The 17,994-nt window shown below is 45.2% G+C and overlaps 1 protein-coding gene across 4 annotated transcripts in view; it reads left to right on the top strand.

Annotated features, from left to right (window-relative positions):
* PIEZO2 (piezo type mechanosensitive ion channel component 2) overlaps positions 1–17,994 on the top strand; it is a 465,759-nt gene that overhangs the window by 284,542 nt on the left and 163,223 nt on the right. For all 4 annotated transcript variants that reach the window (XM_075125316.1, XM_075125317.1, XM_075125315.1 and 1 more), the window contains exons 6-7: positions 13,714–13,921; positions 17,779–17,992. In XM_075125316.1, coding sequence (XP_074981417.1) covers positions 13,714–13,921; positions 17,779–17,992 — 422 coding nt within the window. The remainder of the gene's footprint in view (positions 1–13,713; positions 13,922–17,778; positions 17,993–17,994) is intronic.

The raw sequence follows: 17,994 nt of genomic DNA, 5'->3' as shown, positions 1-17,994 counted from the left end.
CCTAGCTAGATTACTTACTAAAAGTTCTAAGACTCCATTCCTGTTCTGTCTCTGGCAAGAGCAGCACACAGACCCTTTGTTCCTCTCCCTCGTCCCAGCTTTTGAAAGTATCTTGTCTCCTCATTGGTCATTTTGGTCAGGTGCCAGCGAGGTTACCTTTAGCTTCTTAACCCTTTACAGGTGAGAGGAGCTTTCCCCTGGCCAGGAGGGATTTCAAAGGGGTTTACCCTTCCCTTTATATTTATGACACGCCCCCCAAATCTCAGCTAGGGTGAAACACTGGCTGGGATTTCTTCCTGGAGCTCTAGGAAAAACAGAGTTAATAAGATACATGCATCTCTAAATATACTACCAAGTACATAAAGACTAACAATATTTTCCACATCTCAAGGACGATTTTAACCAGTTGATTCTGGGAAACTTTCACGGGAGAGTGCATCAGCCACTTTGTTAGAGGCTCCTGAGATGTGTTGGACGTCGAAATCAAAATCTTGGAGAGCTAAACTCCACCGAAGAAGTTTTTTGTTAGTTTCCTTGACGGTGTGAAGCCACTTCAGTGCAGCATGGTCGGTTTGCAGGTGGAAACGCCGTCCCCAAACATATGGGCGTAGCTTTTCCAGAGCGTAGACAATGGCGTAACATTCTTTTTCAGTGACTGACCAGTTGCTTTCCCTCTCCGACAGTTTTTTGCTGAGAAACACTACAGGGTGGAATTCTTGATCAGGTCCTTTCTGCATTAAAACTGCTCCCACACCACGCTCGGATGCATCTGTGGTTACTAGGAACGGTTTGTCAAAGTCTGGGGCCCTTAGTACAGGGTCAGACATGAGTGTCGCTTTAAGCTTGTTAAAGGCCTTCTGACACTTTCCGGTCCACTGAACAGCATTTGGCTGTTTCTTTTTGGTTAGGTCTGTCAGTGGGGCAGCGATTTGGCTGTAGTGCGGTACAAATCGTCTGTAATAACCGGCCAAGCCTAAGAAGGATTGAACCTGTTTCTTTGACTTTGGGACAGGCCACTTTTGGATAGCATCCACTTTGGCCTGTAGGGGGCTGATAGTTCCTTGACCCACCTGGTGTCCAAGGTAAGTCACTCTGTTTAGGCCTATTTGACACTTCTTAGCCTTAACAGTTAGTCCTGCCTCCCTTATGCGCTCAAGGACTTTTTGTAGATGTTCCAGGTGGTCTGCCCAGGAATCCGAAAATATGGCCACATCGTCAAGGTAGGCGACTGCATATTCTCCTAATCCCGCTAGGAGACCATCTACAAGTCTTTGGAAAGTGGCGGGTGCATTTCGCAGCCCGAAAGGGAGTACATTAAATTCATACAGCCCGAGATGTGTGATGAAGGCTGACCTTTCCTTGGCAGATTCGTCTAGCGGTACCTGCCAGTACCCCTTGGTTAAGTCCAAGGTAGAGATGAACTGGGCCCGTCCCAGTTTCTCTAATAGTTCATCTGTGCGTGGCATTGGATAGTTGTCTGGGCGAGTTACAGCATTTAGCTTACGGTAGTCCACGCAAAAACGTATTTCCCCATCTGGTTTGGGAACTAGAACCACTGGAGATGCCCATGCACTTTCAGAGGGGCGGATTACCCCCATCTGTAACATATCCTGGATCTCCCGTTCTATAGCAGTTTTAGCTTGAGGAGACACCCGGTAAGGTTGGACCCTAATTGGGTGAGCATTACCTGTGTCAATGGAGTGGTATGCCCGTTCAGTCAGTCCTGGGGTGGCTGAGAACGTTGGCGCGTAGCTAGTGCACAGCTCCTGGATCTGCTGTCGCTGCATACGCCCAAGGGTCATGGAGAGGTTCACCTCTTCCACACCACCAGCACATTTCCCTTCGTAGTAAACACCTTCAGGCCACTCAGCGTCGTCTTCTCCCTGGGCTGTAAACTGACAAACCTTTAATTCTCTGGAATAAAAGGGCTTTAGAGAATTAATATGGTACACCTTAGGCTTTCGGTTGGAGGTGGGGAATGCTATGAGATAATTAACAGCTCCCAGGCGCTCCTGGACCGTGAATGGCCCTTCCCACGATGCTTCCATTTTATGGGCCTGGAGCGCCTTTAAGACCATGACCTGGTCTCCTACTTTGAAGGAACGCTCTCTGGCATGTTTATCATACCAGGCTTTTTGCTCTTTTTGAGCATCCTGTAAGTTTTCTCTAGCAAGGGCTAAAGAGGTTCGGAGGGTGTTTTGTAGGTTGGTTACAAAGTCCAGAATGTTAGTTCCTGGAGAAGGTGTAAATCCCTCCCATTGCTGCTTCACCAACTGCAATGGCCCCTTAACCTCACGGCCATATACAAGTTCAAATGGGGAAAACCCTAAACTGGGATGTGGTACAGCTCTGTAGGCAAAGAGCAACTGCTGCAACACTAGGTCCCAATCATTGGAGTGCTCATTTACAAATTTACGTATCATGGCCCCCAAAGTTCCATTAAACTTCTCCACCATGCCATTTGTTTGATGGTGGTAAGGAGTGGCAACCAAGTGATTTACCCCATGAGCTTCCCAAAGGTTTTTCATAGTTCCTGCCAGGAAATTAGTCCCTGCATCTGTGAGGATGTCGGAGGGCCAACCTACCCTGGCAAAAATGTCTGCTAGTGCCTGGCACACACTTATAGCCCTGGTGTTGCTCAGAGCTACTGCTTCCGGCCATCGGGTGGCAAAATCCATGAAAGTCAGTATGTACTGCTTTCCTCTGGGTGTCTTTTTCGGAAAAGGACCCAGAATATCCACAGCTACTCGCTGAAATGGAACTTCAATGATGGGGAGTGGCTGGAGAGGGGCTTTGACCTGGTCTTGGGGTTTTCCCACTCTTTGGCACACCTCACAAGACTGGACATAGGTAGAAACATCCTTGCCCATTCCCTCCCAGTGGAATGACCCCCCCAAACGGTCTTTGGTCCTGTTCACCCCAGCATGGCCACTAGGGTGATCATGGGCTAAGCTCAAGAGCTTGGCCCGGTATTTAGTTGGAACTACCAACTGTCTCTGAGGATGCCAGTCTTCCTGGTGTCCACCAGAAAGAGTTTCCTTGTATAAAAGTCCTCTTTCTACAACAAACCTGGATCGATTAGAAGAGCTGAGAGGCGGTGGGTTGCTCCGTGCCGCCGTCCAAGCTCTCTGGAGGCTTTCATCTGCTTCCTGTTCGGTCTGGAACTGTTCCCTTGATGCTGGAGACATCAGTTCCTCATGGGATTGTGGACCTAGGCTTGGTCCCTCTGGAAGCGATATAGGGGATGGAGCTGTTTCTGTTGACTGTGAACCGCTCTCCGCTGGTGCACTATGTTGGGATTCAGGCTCCGGCTGAGCCTCTTGTGTAGGGTTATCGGCTGCTGCCAGTTCAGGTTCGGTGGGGCCCTCTGGTGTTGAGGTTGCAAGTACTGGATTCAGTGCTGACACGGGGTCTGGTGTTGGTTGTTCGGCTGGTTCCGGTTCTAGGACTGGTTCCGTCTGGGTCTCTGGGACTGGATCCACTACTGCTGTTGCAGACATTGGCCTGGGGTCCGGGTCCATCACCTCTGACTGGGTCCTGATAGAAGTTTCCGGAACAGAGCTAGGCCTCACGGCTTGTTTAGCCTGGCTGCGGGTGACCATTCCCACCCTCTTGGCCTGCTTCACATGATTGGCCAAGTCCTCCCCCAACAGCATGGGGATGGGATAATCATCATAGACTGCAAAAGTCCACATTCCTGACCAGCCCTTGTACTGGACAGGTAACTTGGCTGTAGGCAAATTGAAAGAGTTGGACTTGAAGGGTTGAATCGTCACTTGGATCTCTGGGTTGATTAAATTGGGGTCCACTAAGGAAGCATGGATAGCTGACACTTGTGCTCCGGTGTCCCTCCACGCGGTGACCTTCTTCCCACCCACACTCACAGTTTCCCTCCGCTCCAAGGGTATCTGGGAGGTATCTGGGCCTGTGGACCTCTGGTGTGATTCCGGTGCAATGAACTGTAATCTGTTGGGGTTCTTGGGGCAGTTGGCCTTTACATGCCCCAGCTCGTTACACTTAAAACATCGTCCAGCTGACGGGTCACTGGGGCGAGGAGGGTTGCTGGAGAACGGGGTGGTGGGACGATAAGGGGTCTGGAGGGTTCTTTGGGAGGTAGGTGGGGCTTTGGGCGGCCCCCGGTAATAAGGTGTGGTCTGGGGTGGTCCCTTCTGGTCTCCGCTCCAACTGCGACCAGTTTTCTTCTTCTCTGCCACCTCCACCCATCTGGCTCCAATCTCTCCTGCCTCAATTACAGTTTTGGGTTTCCCATCTAGGATGTATCTTTCTATTTCCTCAGGAACACCCTCTAAGAATTGTTCCATTTGCATTAGGAAGGGCAAATTTACTGGAGATTCAACACTTGCTCCTGATATCCAGGCATCCCAATGTTTCACAATGTGGTAGGCATGTCGGGTAAATGACACGTCTGGTTTCCACCTTAGGGCTCTGAACCTCCGACGAGACTGCTCGGGTGTTATCCCCATTCTGACTCTCGCCTTGGATTTAAACAGTTCATACTTGTTCATGTGTTCTTTAGGCATTTCAGCTGCCACCTCAGCTAAGGGTCCACTGAGCTGCGGCCTCAGCTCTACCATGTATTGGTCAGTAGAGATGTTGTACCCAAGGCAGGCCCTTTCGAAGTTTTCTAAGAAGGCCTCAGTATCATCACCTGCCTTGTAGGTGGGGAACTTTCTGGGATGGGAAGTGGTACCTGGAGAAGGATTGCTAGGGTTTGTTGGTATATTCTGCTGGGCCTTTATCTTCTCCATCTCCTCCACATACTTCCTCTCTTTTTCCTTCTCCTCCAGTTCTTTGTCCCTTGCTTCCATAGCTCTCCTGTGAGCAGCCGCTTGGTGTTGTTCTGCTTCTCTCGCTGCCTCCCTTTCTTGTTCCTTCTTCAGCCGCATGAGTTCTATCTGTCTTTCATGTTCCCTTTGTCTTTCCTCAGCCTGAAATTTGGCTAATTCCAGCTGTAGTCGAGCTGAGGATTTGGTCATTCTAACCTCTCTGTTTTTAACTAACTTTACACCCGAGGTTTAGAAATAAACAAACAAAACTTGGCTGTAAAATTTTGCTGTGCTGCAATAGAATACCTATTCTCTGATAGTGATTGTCAGCCTACAGAAAAAGACAATTCCCTTGTCTCTGCTCTGGGCCCAAATTAAAGCAAAAAACCTCCAACTGCTTGGAAACCTGCTTACCCAGCCCAAAGAAAAAGCAAATGGGTAGAACACACACCCCCTATTTACTTTTAGGAAGAAAAGAAAAAAAAAAAAAACAATGGGTTGGAGGACTGTGAATTTCCCTGCAGGAGTTAAGTACCCTGCCTCCAGGCAAAAAAACCTGCAATTCACAAGATAATCCCCTTTTGTCTCTGCTTGGCCAAAGTTTCAAAGCTGCTTTCTGGACTTTCTTTCCAAAGAAAAAAAAATTTCCTTTTTAAACTCTGTATTTCTAGTTCAAAAAATCTCAACTGGATCTCAAATGATTTCAGGTTAATCCCACCACTGTGCCACCATGTCAAGGTTCCTCCCCCACTCTGAACTCTAGGGTACAGATGTGGGGACCTGCATGAAAAACCTCCTAAGCTTATCTTTACCAGCTTAGGTCAAAACTTCCCCAAGGTACAAAATATTACACCCGTTATCCTTGGAATGGCCGCTACCACCACCAAACAATTACTGGTTACTGGGGAAGAGCTGTTTGGACGCGTCTGTCCCCCCAAAATACTTCCCAAAACCTTGCACCCCACTTCCTGGACAAGGTTTGGTAAAAAGCCTCACCAATTTGCCTAGGTGACTACAGACCCAGACCCTTGGATCTTAAGAACAATGAACAATCCTCCCAACACTTGCACCCCCCCTTTCCTGGGAAATGTTGGATAAAAAGCCTCACCAATTTGCATAGGTGACCACAGACCCAAACCCTTGGATCTAAGAACAATGAAAAAGCAGTCAGTTTTTTACAAGAAGACTTTTAATAAAAAATAGAAGTAAATAGAAATAAAGAAATCCCCCCTGTAAAATCAGGATGGTAGATATCTTACAGGGTAATTAGATTCAAAAACATAGAGAACCCCTCTAGGCAAAACCTTAAGTTACAAAAAAGATGCACAGACAGAAATAGTTATTCTATTCAGCACAATGCTTTTCTCAGCCATTTAAAGGAATCATAATCTAACACATACCTAGCTAGATTACTTACTAAAAGTTCTAAGACTCCATTCCTGTTCTGTCTCTGGCAAGAGCAGCACACAGACCCTTTGTTCCTCTCCCTCGTCCCAGCTTTTGAAAGTATCTTGTCTCCTCATTGGTCATTTTGGTCAGGTGCCAGCGAGGTTACCTTTAGCTTCTTAACCCTTTACAGGTGAGAGGAGCTTTCCCCTGGCCAGGAGGGATTTCAAAGGGGTTTACCCTTCCCTTTATATTTATGACAAGGTCCGTGCACACTAAAAGCTCAATCCCACATCCCTGAAGATCCAGAACTTCCACTGATTTCTTTGTTTTTTGCATGCACATAAGAGTTAGCTGTTTAATGATCATGTTAAACAAGAAATGTAGTTAGAGCTACAGTTGGCTTGGAAACACAGGACTGGACCCAACGGGGCTAAATAAGAAGTTCTTCTAGTAATTGTAGTACATAGGAAGGTGTCATTGCACTCTTTTTCCTGTGTTTTTCCCTTTGATAGGGTGATAGGAAGAATATTATGCAGCATTTAGCTGAACTGCATTTAGCATTGTTTTGTGGTTAATTATTTAAGTAAAGTAGCATCAACTAGAGAGCTCTCTAGACATGAGCTCTAGCAAGGGCAGCAGACAATAGTAATTCCTCTCCATGCTAGCCCTTCCCCCCCCCCCCCCCGAAGTGTTTACTGGGTGTGCACATTGCAACCTCCTAATGATTGTCTTGCTTCTAGAGCTATTAACCTTGTTTGTTGAAAGCCATGAAAATGAACTGTGAAGATGACAAGGTGGTTGTGACGCCAGCGCACTCCACTTATCATGGACGTAATTAGTGAAACAGCCGGATGTGTCTGAGAGAGAGGAGGATTTCCCAGACCAGCTCTACGGCATTTAATACATATTTAATTGTCTGCAAAATAGAAACTCTAGATGGAACAAGCTTTTTCTGGGCAGTCACAGACAATATTAATGGGAAGAGAAAGTTGGCACAAAGTTTAAAGGTGAAATGGAACAAGAGGGAGTTTCTTTTCCTCGGGGAATCCACCTAACAAAATTGTAATGAAGTATTCTGTACAGTTAAATACTCAGAAGGATAACAGTTCTGCAATTGCCACTGGAAGCCTCCCAATCAATGCTGTCTAATTTGTCATTTCCAATGGCTGCAATAAATACGTTGTTCTCTTGAAAAGTCATTACAGATATAATACTCACACGTGCCCCTACCTATCAAAAAGAAAGTATTTGGGTCAGATGCTCAGCTGGTTTAATTCTGAGTCACTCCAGTGAAACAAATGGAACTATGCCAAGTTACACAAGGTGAAGATCTGGCCCATTTATTGTTAAATTTTTTTCCCTGGACCAGGGCACCATTAAGTCCTAACAAATTACTTACCTATTGGGTGTGTCTTTTCTGGTTTTCTTCTTCTTCTTTCTCTTTTTTCATTATTTAATTCCCCTTTCCCTCCCATTTTCATTGTTTAATTGCTACTTAACATTTTTCAAATTTGTCTTTCTGTCCCTTGTATTATTTGTTTCTTCACCATCTTTCTTTCTCACATTCTCTCCCTCTCTCTCATCCTTCCAGGCTTCCACCTTTCTTTGAGTTTGAGTGGTACATCTCTTTCCCTCCCAGTCTTTTCATCCATCCATCCATCCTGAGCTATCACCTTCCTCACAGCTCTTTCATTCTATTCCCCTGTCCCAAACACATGCACACTTCGCTTTCTTCTCTCGTTCCCTGTTGCTGGGATTCTCTCCATCTCTTTCTCTTCCCTGTCGGTGGGAATTGTTACCTGAATACCAGTCCCACATGCTGGGCCTCCTCAGTAAACCCATTTGTAGCTGGATAAATTGATAGTGTAACATTACAGAAACAAAATAGAATGGGGATGTGGGGACCAACTGAGACACTCTTTTGGTGAATTTGACTCAGTCAGGTTTGAGTAACATAGTGCAATCAGTGGATATATTGAAGAAACAAGAAAGCTTGTTTATTGTAATGTTTCTATCTGTGATCTCTTTTTGCATTTATACTAATAGCACACTGGTATTAATCTCTTTTAGAGAGTCACATTTATAGCCACATCCATACTAGAATGACATATATAGAATTCTCTTTCTCTTTCTCTATGAAAACTAGCCTTGATAGTAGCACTATTTGATATAATGAAGCAAATCTAGGTTTGGAAGAAGGCCTAGATTTTTTGATTTCTGAGTCCAGGCATGCTACTGATAGTTGTCATGGCTGTTCGTCGTGCCAGTGCCTCTTGCTAACTAATCCATGGAAAGATCAAGGAAAAGGCAGCTAACACACCCTTCCATCCAATTGATAAACTCTGGGTTCGTAAGCAGGGGGGAGGAAAGAACCTGCAATAGGGAATGGTAATGATCCCAAGAAGGAGGTTACCCTGAGGAACATCATCTGGTAGGGAGTCACCTTTGGTCTGGACCTGGAAATAATAATAATGATCTGTGTCTCAAAGGGACTTAACAAAATCTAATCAACAAACCTGGCAGAATGTTGAGTGGTCATAATTTTGAATAGAGACATGTAGAACTGGAATTACCTGCTAGCTGCCAGAGGAACCAGCTGGATTGCATTTGCCAGGGAAAATCTCACTCTCAAATATTTTTCATCTCTTTCTTTTCAGACAAGTCTAAGGTGGTAGCCTTAGATATCCAAATGGACTTCTAATATACCTTTCACAACTCTTTATTTGGATTATTTTGTGATTATAGAGTCAGGGTATGTCTACACTACGGAATAAGGTCGAATTTATAGAAGTCGGTTTTTTAGAAATCGGTTTTATAAATTCGAGTGTGTGTGTCCCCACAGAAAATGCTCTAAGTGCATTAAGTGCATTAACTCGGCGGAGCGCTTCCACAGTACCGAGGCAAGCGTCGACTTCCGGAGCGTTGCACTGTGGGTAGCTATCCCACAGTTCCCGCAGTCTCCGCTGCCCATTGGAATTCTGGGTTGAGATCCCAATGCCTGATGGGGCTAAAACATTGTCGCGGGTGGTTCTGGGTACATATCGTCAGCCTCCCGTTCCCTCCCTCCCCCCGTGAAAGCAAGGGCAGACAATCATTTCGCGCCTCTTTTCCTGAGTTACCTGTGCAGACGCCATACCACAGCAAGCATGGAGCCCGCTCAGGTAACCGTCACCCTATGTCTCCTGGGTGCTGGCAGACGCGGTACGGCTTTGCTGCACAGTAGCAGTAACCCCTTGCCTTCTGGCAGCAGACGGTGCAATACGACTGGTAGTCGTCCTCATCGTGTCCGAGGTGCTCCTGGCCGCGTCGGCTGGGAGCGCCTGGGCAGACATGGGCGCAGGGACTACATTTGGAGTGACTTGACCAGGTCATTCTCTTTAGTCCTGCAGTCAGTCCTATTGAACCGTCTTATGGTGAGCAGGCAGGCGATACGGACTGCTAGCAGTCGTACTGTACCATCTTCTGCCAGGCAGGCAAGAGATGAGGATTGCTAGCAGTCGTATTGCACCATCTTCTGCCAGGCAGGCAAGAGATGGGGATGGCTAGCAGGCGTACTGTACCATCTTCTGCCGAGCAGCCATGAGATGTGGATGGCATGCAGTCCTTCTGCACCGTCTGCTGCCAGCCAAAGATGTAAAAGATAGATGGAGTGGGTCAAAACAAGAAATAGACCAGATTTGTTTTGTACTCATTTGCCTCCTCCCCTGTCTAGGGGACTCATTCCTCTAGGTCACACTGCAGTCACTCACAGAGAAGGTGCAGCGAGGTAAATCTAGCCATGTATCAATCAGAGGCCAGGCTAACCTCCTTGTTCCAATAACAACGATAACTTAGGTGCACCATTTCTTATTGGAACCCTCCGTGCAGTCCTGCCTGAAATACTCCTTGATGTACAGGCACCCCCTTTGTTGATTTTAGCTCCCTGAAGCCAACCCTGTAAGCCGTGTCGTCAGTCGCCCCTCCCTCCGTCAGAGCAACGGCAGACAATCGTTCCGCGCCTTTTTTCTGTGCGGACGCCATACCACGGCAAGCATGGAGCCCGCTCAGCTCACTTTGGCAATTAGGAGCACATTAACCACCACACGCATTATTCAGCAGTATATGCAGCACCAGAACATGGCAACGCGATACCGGGCGAGGAGGCGACGTCAGCGCGGTCCCGTGAGTGATCAGGACATGGACACAGATTTCTCTGAAAGCATGGGCCCTGACAATGCATGCATCATGGTGCTAATGGGGCAGGTTCATGCTGTGGAACGCCGATTCTGGGCTCGGGAAACAAGCACAGACTGGTGGGACCGCATAGTGTTGCAGGTCTGGGACGATTCCCAGTGGCTACGAAACTTTCGCATGCGTAAGGGCACTTTCATGGAACTTTGTGACTTGCTTTCCCCTGTCCTGAAGCGCATGAATACCAAGATGAGAGCAGCCCTCACAGTTGAGAAGCGAGTGGCGATAGCCCTGTGGAAGCTTGCAACGCCAGACAGCTACCGGTCAGTTGGGAATCAATTTGGAGTGGGCAAATCTACTGTGGGGGCTGCTGTGATGCAAGTAGCCCACGCAATCAAAGATCTGCTGATATCAAGGGTAGTGACCCTGGGAAATGTGCAGGTCATAGTGGATGGCTTTGCTGCAATGGGATTCCCTAACTGTGGTGGGGCTATAGACGGAACCCATATCCCTATCTTGGCACCGGAGCACCAAGCCGCCGAGTACATAAACCGCAAGGGGTACTTTTCGATAGTGCTGCAAGCTCTGGTGGATCACAAGGGACGTTTCACCAACATCAATGTGGGATGGCCGGGAAAGGTACATGACGCTTGCATCTTCAGGAACTCTGGTCTGTTTCAAAAGCTGCAGGAAGGGACTTTATTCCCAGACCAGAAAATAACTGTTGGGGATGTTGAAATGCCTATATGTATCCTTGGGGACCCAGCCTACCCCTTAATGCCATGGCTCATGAAGCCGTACACAGGCAGCCTGGACAGTGGTCAGGAGCTGTTCAACTACAGGCTGAGCAAGTGCAGAATGGTGGTAGAATGTGCATTTGGACGTTTAAAGGCGCGCTGGCGCAGTTTATTGACTCGCTTAGACCTCAGCGAAACCAATATTCCCACTGTTATTACTGCTTGCTGTGTGCTCCACAATATCTGTGAGAGTAAGGGGGAGACGTTTATGGCGGGGTGGGAGGTTGAGGCAAATCGCCTGGCTGCTGGTTACGCGCAGCCAGACACCAGGGCGGTTAGAAGAGCACAGGAGGGCGCGGTACGCATCAGAGAAGCTTTGAAAAACAGTTTCATGACTGGCCAGGCTGCGGTGTGAAAGTTCTGTTTGTTTCTCCTTGATGAACCCCCCCGCCCCTTGGTTCACTCTACTTCCCTGTAAGCTAACCACCCTCCCCTCCTCCCTTTAATCATTGCTTGCAGAGCCAATAAAGTCATTGCTGCTTCACAGTCATGCATTCGTTATTCATTCATCACACAAATAGGGGGATGACTACCAAGGTATCCCAGGAGGGGTGGTGGAGGAGGGAAGGAAAATGCCACACAGCACTTTAAGCACAGCACTTTAAAAGTTTACAACTTTAAAATTTATTGAATGACAGCCTTCTTTTTTTTGGGCAATCCTCTGTGGGGGAGTGGCTGGTTGGCCGGAGGCCTCCCCACCGTGTTCTTGGGCGTCTGGGTGTGGAGGCTATGGAACTTGGGGAGGAGGGCGGTTGGTTACAGAGGGGCTGCAGTGGCAGTCTGTGCTCCAGCTGCCTTTGCTGCAGCTCAACCATACACTGGAGCATACTGGTTTGGTCCTGCAGCAGCCTCAGCATTGAATCCTGCCTCCTCTCATCACGCTGCCGCCACCTTTGAGCTTCAGCCCTGTCTTCAGCCCGCCACTTACTCTCTTCAGCCCGCCACTTACTCTCTTCAGCCCTCCACCTCTCCTCCCGGTCATTTTGTGCTTTCCTGCACTCTGACATTATTTGCCTCCACGCATTCGTCTGTGCTCTGTCAGTGTGGGAGGACAGCATGAGCTCGGAGAACATTTCATCGCGAGTGCGTTTTTTTTTCTTTCTAAGCTTCACTAGCCTCTGGGAAGGAGAAGATCCTGTGATCATTGAAACACATGCAGCTGGTGGAGAAAAAAAAAGGGACAGCGGTATTTAAAAAGACACATTTTATAAAACAGTGGCTACACTCTTTCAGGGTAAACCTTGAAAGTTAACATTACATACATAGCACATGTGCTTTCGTTACAAGGTCGCATTTTGCCTCCTCCCACCGCGTGAACGGATTTTGGTTGAATGCCAGCAAACATACACTGCAATGCTTTGTTCTACAGTGATTCCCCAGTACGTGTTGCTGGCCTGGAGTGGTAAAGTGTCCTACCATGAAGGACGAAATAAGGCTGCCCTCCCCAGAAACCTTTTGCAAAGGCAGAACCGCAAATGCCAGGGCAAAGTAATCCTTTCACATGCTTGCTTTTAAACCATGTATAGCATTTTAAAAGGTACACTCACCAGAGGTCCCTTCTCCGCCTGCTGAGTCCAGGAGGCAGCCTTGGGTGGGTTCGGGGGGTACTGGCTCCAGGTCTAGGGTGAGAAACAGTTCCTGGCTGTCGGGAAAACCGGTTTCTCCGCTTGCTTGCTGTGAGCTATCTACAACCTCCTCATCATCATCTTCTTCGTCCCCAAAACCTACTTCTGTATTGCCTCCATCTCCATTGAAGGAGTCAAACAACACGGCTGGGGTAGTGGTGGCTGAACCCCCTAAAATGGCATGCAGCTCATCATAGAAGCGGCATGTTTGGGGCTCTGACCCAGAGCGGCCGTTCGCCTCTCTGGTTTTCTGGTAGGCTTGCCTCAGCTCCTTCAGTTTCACGCGGCACTGCTTCGGGTCCCTGTTATGGCCTCTGTCCTTCATGCCCTGGGAGATTTTCAGAAAGGTTTTGGCATTTCGAAAACTGGAACGGAGTTCTGATAGCACGGATTCCTCTCCCCAAACAGCGATCAGATCCTGTACCTCCCGTTCAGTCCATGCTGGAGCTCTTTTGCGATTCTGGGACTCCATCATGGTCACCTCTGCTGATGAGCTCTGCATGGTCACCTGCAGCTTGCCACGCTGGCCAAACAGGAAATGAGATTCAAAAGTTCGCGGTTCTTTTCCTGTCTACCTGGCCAGTGCATCTGAGTTGAGAGCGCTGTCCAGAGCGGTCAGAATGGAGCACTCTGGGATAGCTCCCGGAGGCCAATACCATCGAATTGTGTCCACAGTACCCCAAATTCGAGCCAGCAACGTCGATTTAAGCGCTAATCCACTTGTCAGGGGTGGAGTAAGGAAATCGATTTTAAGAGCCCTTTAAGTCGAAATAAAGGGCTTCATTGTGTGGACGGGTGCAGGTTTAAATCGATTTAACGCTGCTAAATTCGATCTAAAGTCCTAGTGTAGACCAGGGCTCAGTCACTATAAAAAAGACTTGACAAATAACCTATATGACACAAGTCCCTTGTTTCATCTCACATTGTTTTCTCTCTCTTTCTAAGGCTGGAAGAGAAAAGTTAGAGCCAGATGATGCATTGATATGTGAGGATTTGGATGGTGGAGAAAATAGCGAAGAGGAATTTGAAGAAACCACAAAATTAAAACTACTGCGCAGAATTGCCTCACTGGCTTCCAAACTGAAAGAGTTTATTGGAAACATTATAACCACCGCTGGAAAAGTTGTTGTTACAATTTTACTTGGTTCAACAGGTTGGTGCTTTTGATAAATTCATCAAGAGTCCCTGAGATTATGCATTGTACAAATGAATTTTCAGCACTTTGGCACACTGGGGAATAAAAATGGAAATTTGGAAGGAAAATTAATTTCTGCTGATTTTTATTTAAATTAGCTTTTGGCAGGCATGGAATTACACTGAGTTGCTTAATTTCATTTATTTATTTATTTATTTTGGTGCTAGTACTAAGCGGTCCACTCATTGCATATGTTAATTTTAAAGCTATTATTATGGCCAAACTGTGAAAGGCTACATGTTGTAGGTAAGAAGTGGAATGTGCATTAATAGACTAGGTGCTAGCTCCTTCTACTAACGCACACTCACACTGACTCACTCACACTCACACACGTCTCACATGTCACACACCTGCACATCACACAATATTAAACATACACAAAACAAAACATTGCTACTCTTTATTTACTGGTTTGTTATACATTCTGTAATAAAAAATGTTCAAATTTGATTTTTTTTTATGAAATTACAAAATTGGTTGATAAAGGTAACACTAGTGACATAATAGACTTCTGTAGGGCATTCAACATACTCCTGCATGACATCTGATTAATAAATAGAACTATATAAAATTAATGTAATCCATATTAAATGGATTAAAAACTGATTAACTGATGGATCATGAAAAGTAATTGTAAATGAGGAAACATCATCCTAGGGCGATGTTTCTAGTGGGGTCCTGCAAGAGTCTGTACTCCCAATGCTATTCAATGTCTTTATCAAAGAATAAGACAGAATTAAGTATAAAATTTCTGGTGAAATTTGCAGCAGATTGTCAAAAACAGTGGGAAGTGGTAAATCGTGATGGGGACAGGTTAGTTACGCAGACCAATCTGGATCACTTGGTAAAGTGGGCTTATTTGGATAACATGTATTTTAATGAAGCCAAATCTAGGAACATAGAATGTAGGTCACACCTAAAAGATGGGAGACTATATCTTGGAATGCAAAGACATGGAAAAGGACTTCAGATTCATGGTAGATAACCAAATGAACATGAGTTTCCAATGCGATGCTTTAGCTAAGAGGGCAAATGCATTCTAGGGATATATAAGCAAAGAATATAAAGGAGGAGTTCAGAGGTGATATTCCTTCGGTATTTGGAATTAGTGAGAACATCAGTGTAGCACTGTTTCCTGTTCTCGTGTCTGCACTTCAAAAAGGATGTTGAAAAATCAAAGAGGACTTAGAAAAGAGCTATAAGAATGATTTGAGGTCTGGAAAAGATGTCTTATAGTGCGAGATTTAATAAGCTCAATCTGTTTAGTTGGGGGAGGGAGGTTAAAAGGTGAATTGATCACAGTCTGAAAGTACCTGCCAAGGGAAAAGTTTTTTTCTGATAGTAGACATTTTTTTAATCTAGCAGAAAAAGGCATAATAGTTGCAAACTAAAACTAGACAACGTCAGGCTAGAAAAAAGTGAAATTTTTTAACAGCAAGAGTAATGAGCAATTGGAAGTGAGCTGTAGCTCACGAAAGCTTATGCTCAAATAAATTTGTTAGTCTCTAAGGTGCCACAAGTCCTCCTTTTCTTTTTGTGGATACAGACTAACACAGCTGCTATTCTCAAAATTTACCTATGAATGTGGTAGATTCTCCATCACTGAAGACTAAATCAAGACTGGATATCTATTTAAAAGAAAGAACAGTGTTATAGGCTTGATGCAGATTGGATGAGTTTCTGTGGCCTCTGTTTTGCATGAGGTCAGACTAGATGATCATAAGGGAACCTTCTGACCTTTAAATATATGAATCATGAAAATGGTACATACTCACAGATTATATACTGGAGGAGAGACAATAGCTTGGCCTAAAGTACCGCGTACAAGCCTGTGATTATGCTAATACAACACAGACCAATTTACTGTTAGTGGAAGGTTCTTTTAGCACAGATATATAAAGCTAACTTTAGTATGTACAATACTGTGTGTCCTACACCTCAGCAGTGAAGGGCTGCAGGCACCCCAGGTTTATGCTAGCTTCTGCTAACATAACCCAGGATGAAAGACCCTGGTCAGCTGAAGCACAACAGGAAGTGGGGATTTTCATCAGTGTAAAGAGTTCACAACCCTACTCAGCTTGGGAGCTGAAAGGGAGACATCATCACCCAGGAGTGAGTGGAGCTGGCCAGGAGAGAACGCTGGCCGGTGAATGCATTGATTCATCCCATCCATCAAGTGGCTTCTGTCTGATTGTAGAACTCCAAACACAGTTTAAAGCTGCATCCACCAAGGCAGGGGTTCTCAAACTGGGGATTGGGACCCTTCAGGGGGTCACAAGGTTCTTACATGGGGGGTCGCAAGCTTTCAGCCTCCACCCCAAACCCCGCTTTGCCTTCAGCATTTATAATGGTGTTAAATATATAAAAAGTATTTTTAATTTATAAGGAGGGGTCACACTCAGAGGCTTTCTATGTGAAAGAGGTCACCAGTACAAAAGTTTGAGAACCAGTGCACCAAGACCTGGATCTTTCTGAGGCACAGCAGGCCACTCTGCTGGAGGATGACTACCCAGACTCAGATGAATGAGCCCCAGATCTCTTGGGTTGTATCCACCTTCCATTCAAGTATGCAATTGTCAAGATTTTTGAAGCAAAATGGGCCGGATTCATCCCTAGTGTGATTCCATCGACTTCAGTGGAGTTGCTTTGGTGATGCCTTTGGCACATTATGTAGGATGAAAGTTTCTTATGTCACTTCCTCCAGTTTCCTGCATCTTAGATATGAGCATCTCCCCATCCCCACCTCCTCAAATACCCCTCTTACAGGGTACAGTAGGCGTTTCATGAGATGTTCTCCAGCTGTGAAGAGTGAAAATAGCAACTTCACAAATGAAATGTTGTTTAAGTGTGTAAAAGAAAATCTACGTAGGATACAAGACAGCCCTTGGTATACACTAAGTATTACAAATATTTATGAGATATAAATTGGATTACTTTTCATCCATATTTGGCACTTACATAGACCGCATGTACTGGATATATTGTAGATGCTCTTTTATTTCCAGTGTACACAGTATCTCACTGACTGGGACACAAATTTCTAGTGATTAGAAATTCAATGATTACATGGGAAACTTTCACACCATATTAATTAATCATAGTATTTTATTATCCTACTGATTATTTTACAGAAATGTTAACTTGAAATCTAACAATTTTTTAAAAAAAGTTAAAAGTATTTTCAGGTACAGTACCTATCTCTGCGTCTCACTGCTGATTTGGGGGTTTATGATCACAAATTCTTGTTTTTCTCTCCCCTTTTACTGTGGGAAGGAGCTGCACAAACTAGGGACAGGAAGTACTCAGAGGAAATATTGAAATTAACTATATATAGGCATGGCAGAATTTGATTTTATAATTCTTTAATTACAGTAGATGTTGAGATTCAAAAAGTTAAAGCTTTATAACCATTAAACACAAATTATCAACATCACATGTCAAAATACATCAAACTCTAATAAGTTATCAAGCAGCATTTTTCTTACTCTGCTTATCTGTAAATTTCTATTAGTACTGATGGAAATATTTTTTCATCGGTATGAAATCAACATTTACTAATATAAATCTAATCCTTCTAAATTTAGCTACATACCAAGTGTTGTTTTTTCATAGAATAAGCAAAATGAAAAAAATATGTACGTGTTTTATGGCATTTTTCAGTTAATAGCAGTCTTAGCATTACCTATAATAAGTAAAAACTATCAAAACAGAAATGTGATTTTGAAATTGTTTTGATAAACTACATAATGTTTTAGGATTAATAAATGTTTTTAACACTAATATTCTCAAAGTATCCTCAATATTTGTTTTTGCAGGTATGATGTTGCCATCTTTGACATCAGCTGTGTATTTCTTTGTATTTTTGGGACTGTGCACCTGGTGGTCCTGTTGCCTAGCATTTGATCCGCTGATATTCAGCTGTCTGTGTGTATTAATGGCTATATACAGTGCGGGGCACTTGATTGGACTTTATCTGTACCAGTTACAATTCTTTCAGGAAGTTGTTCCCCCAAAGGACTACTATGCAAGGT

Source organism: Caretta caretta, chromosome 2 (assembly GCF_965140235.1).
Source record: "Caretta caretta isolate rCarCar2 chromosome 2, rCarCar1.hap1, whole genome shotgun sequence".
In the NCBI taxonomy this organism is placed as follows: domain Eukaryota; kingdom Metazoa; phylum Chordata; order Testudines; family Cheloniidae; genus Caretta; species Caretta caretta.
The sequence above is the reverse complement of the archived record's forward strand: the minus strand, read 5'-3'. Positions and strand labels throughout refer to the sequence as shown.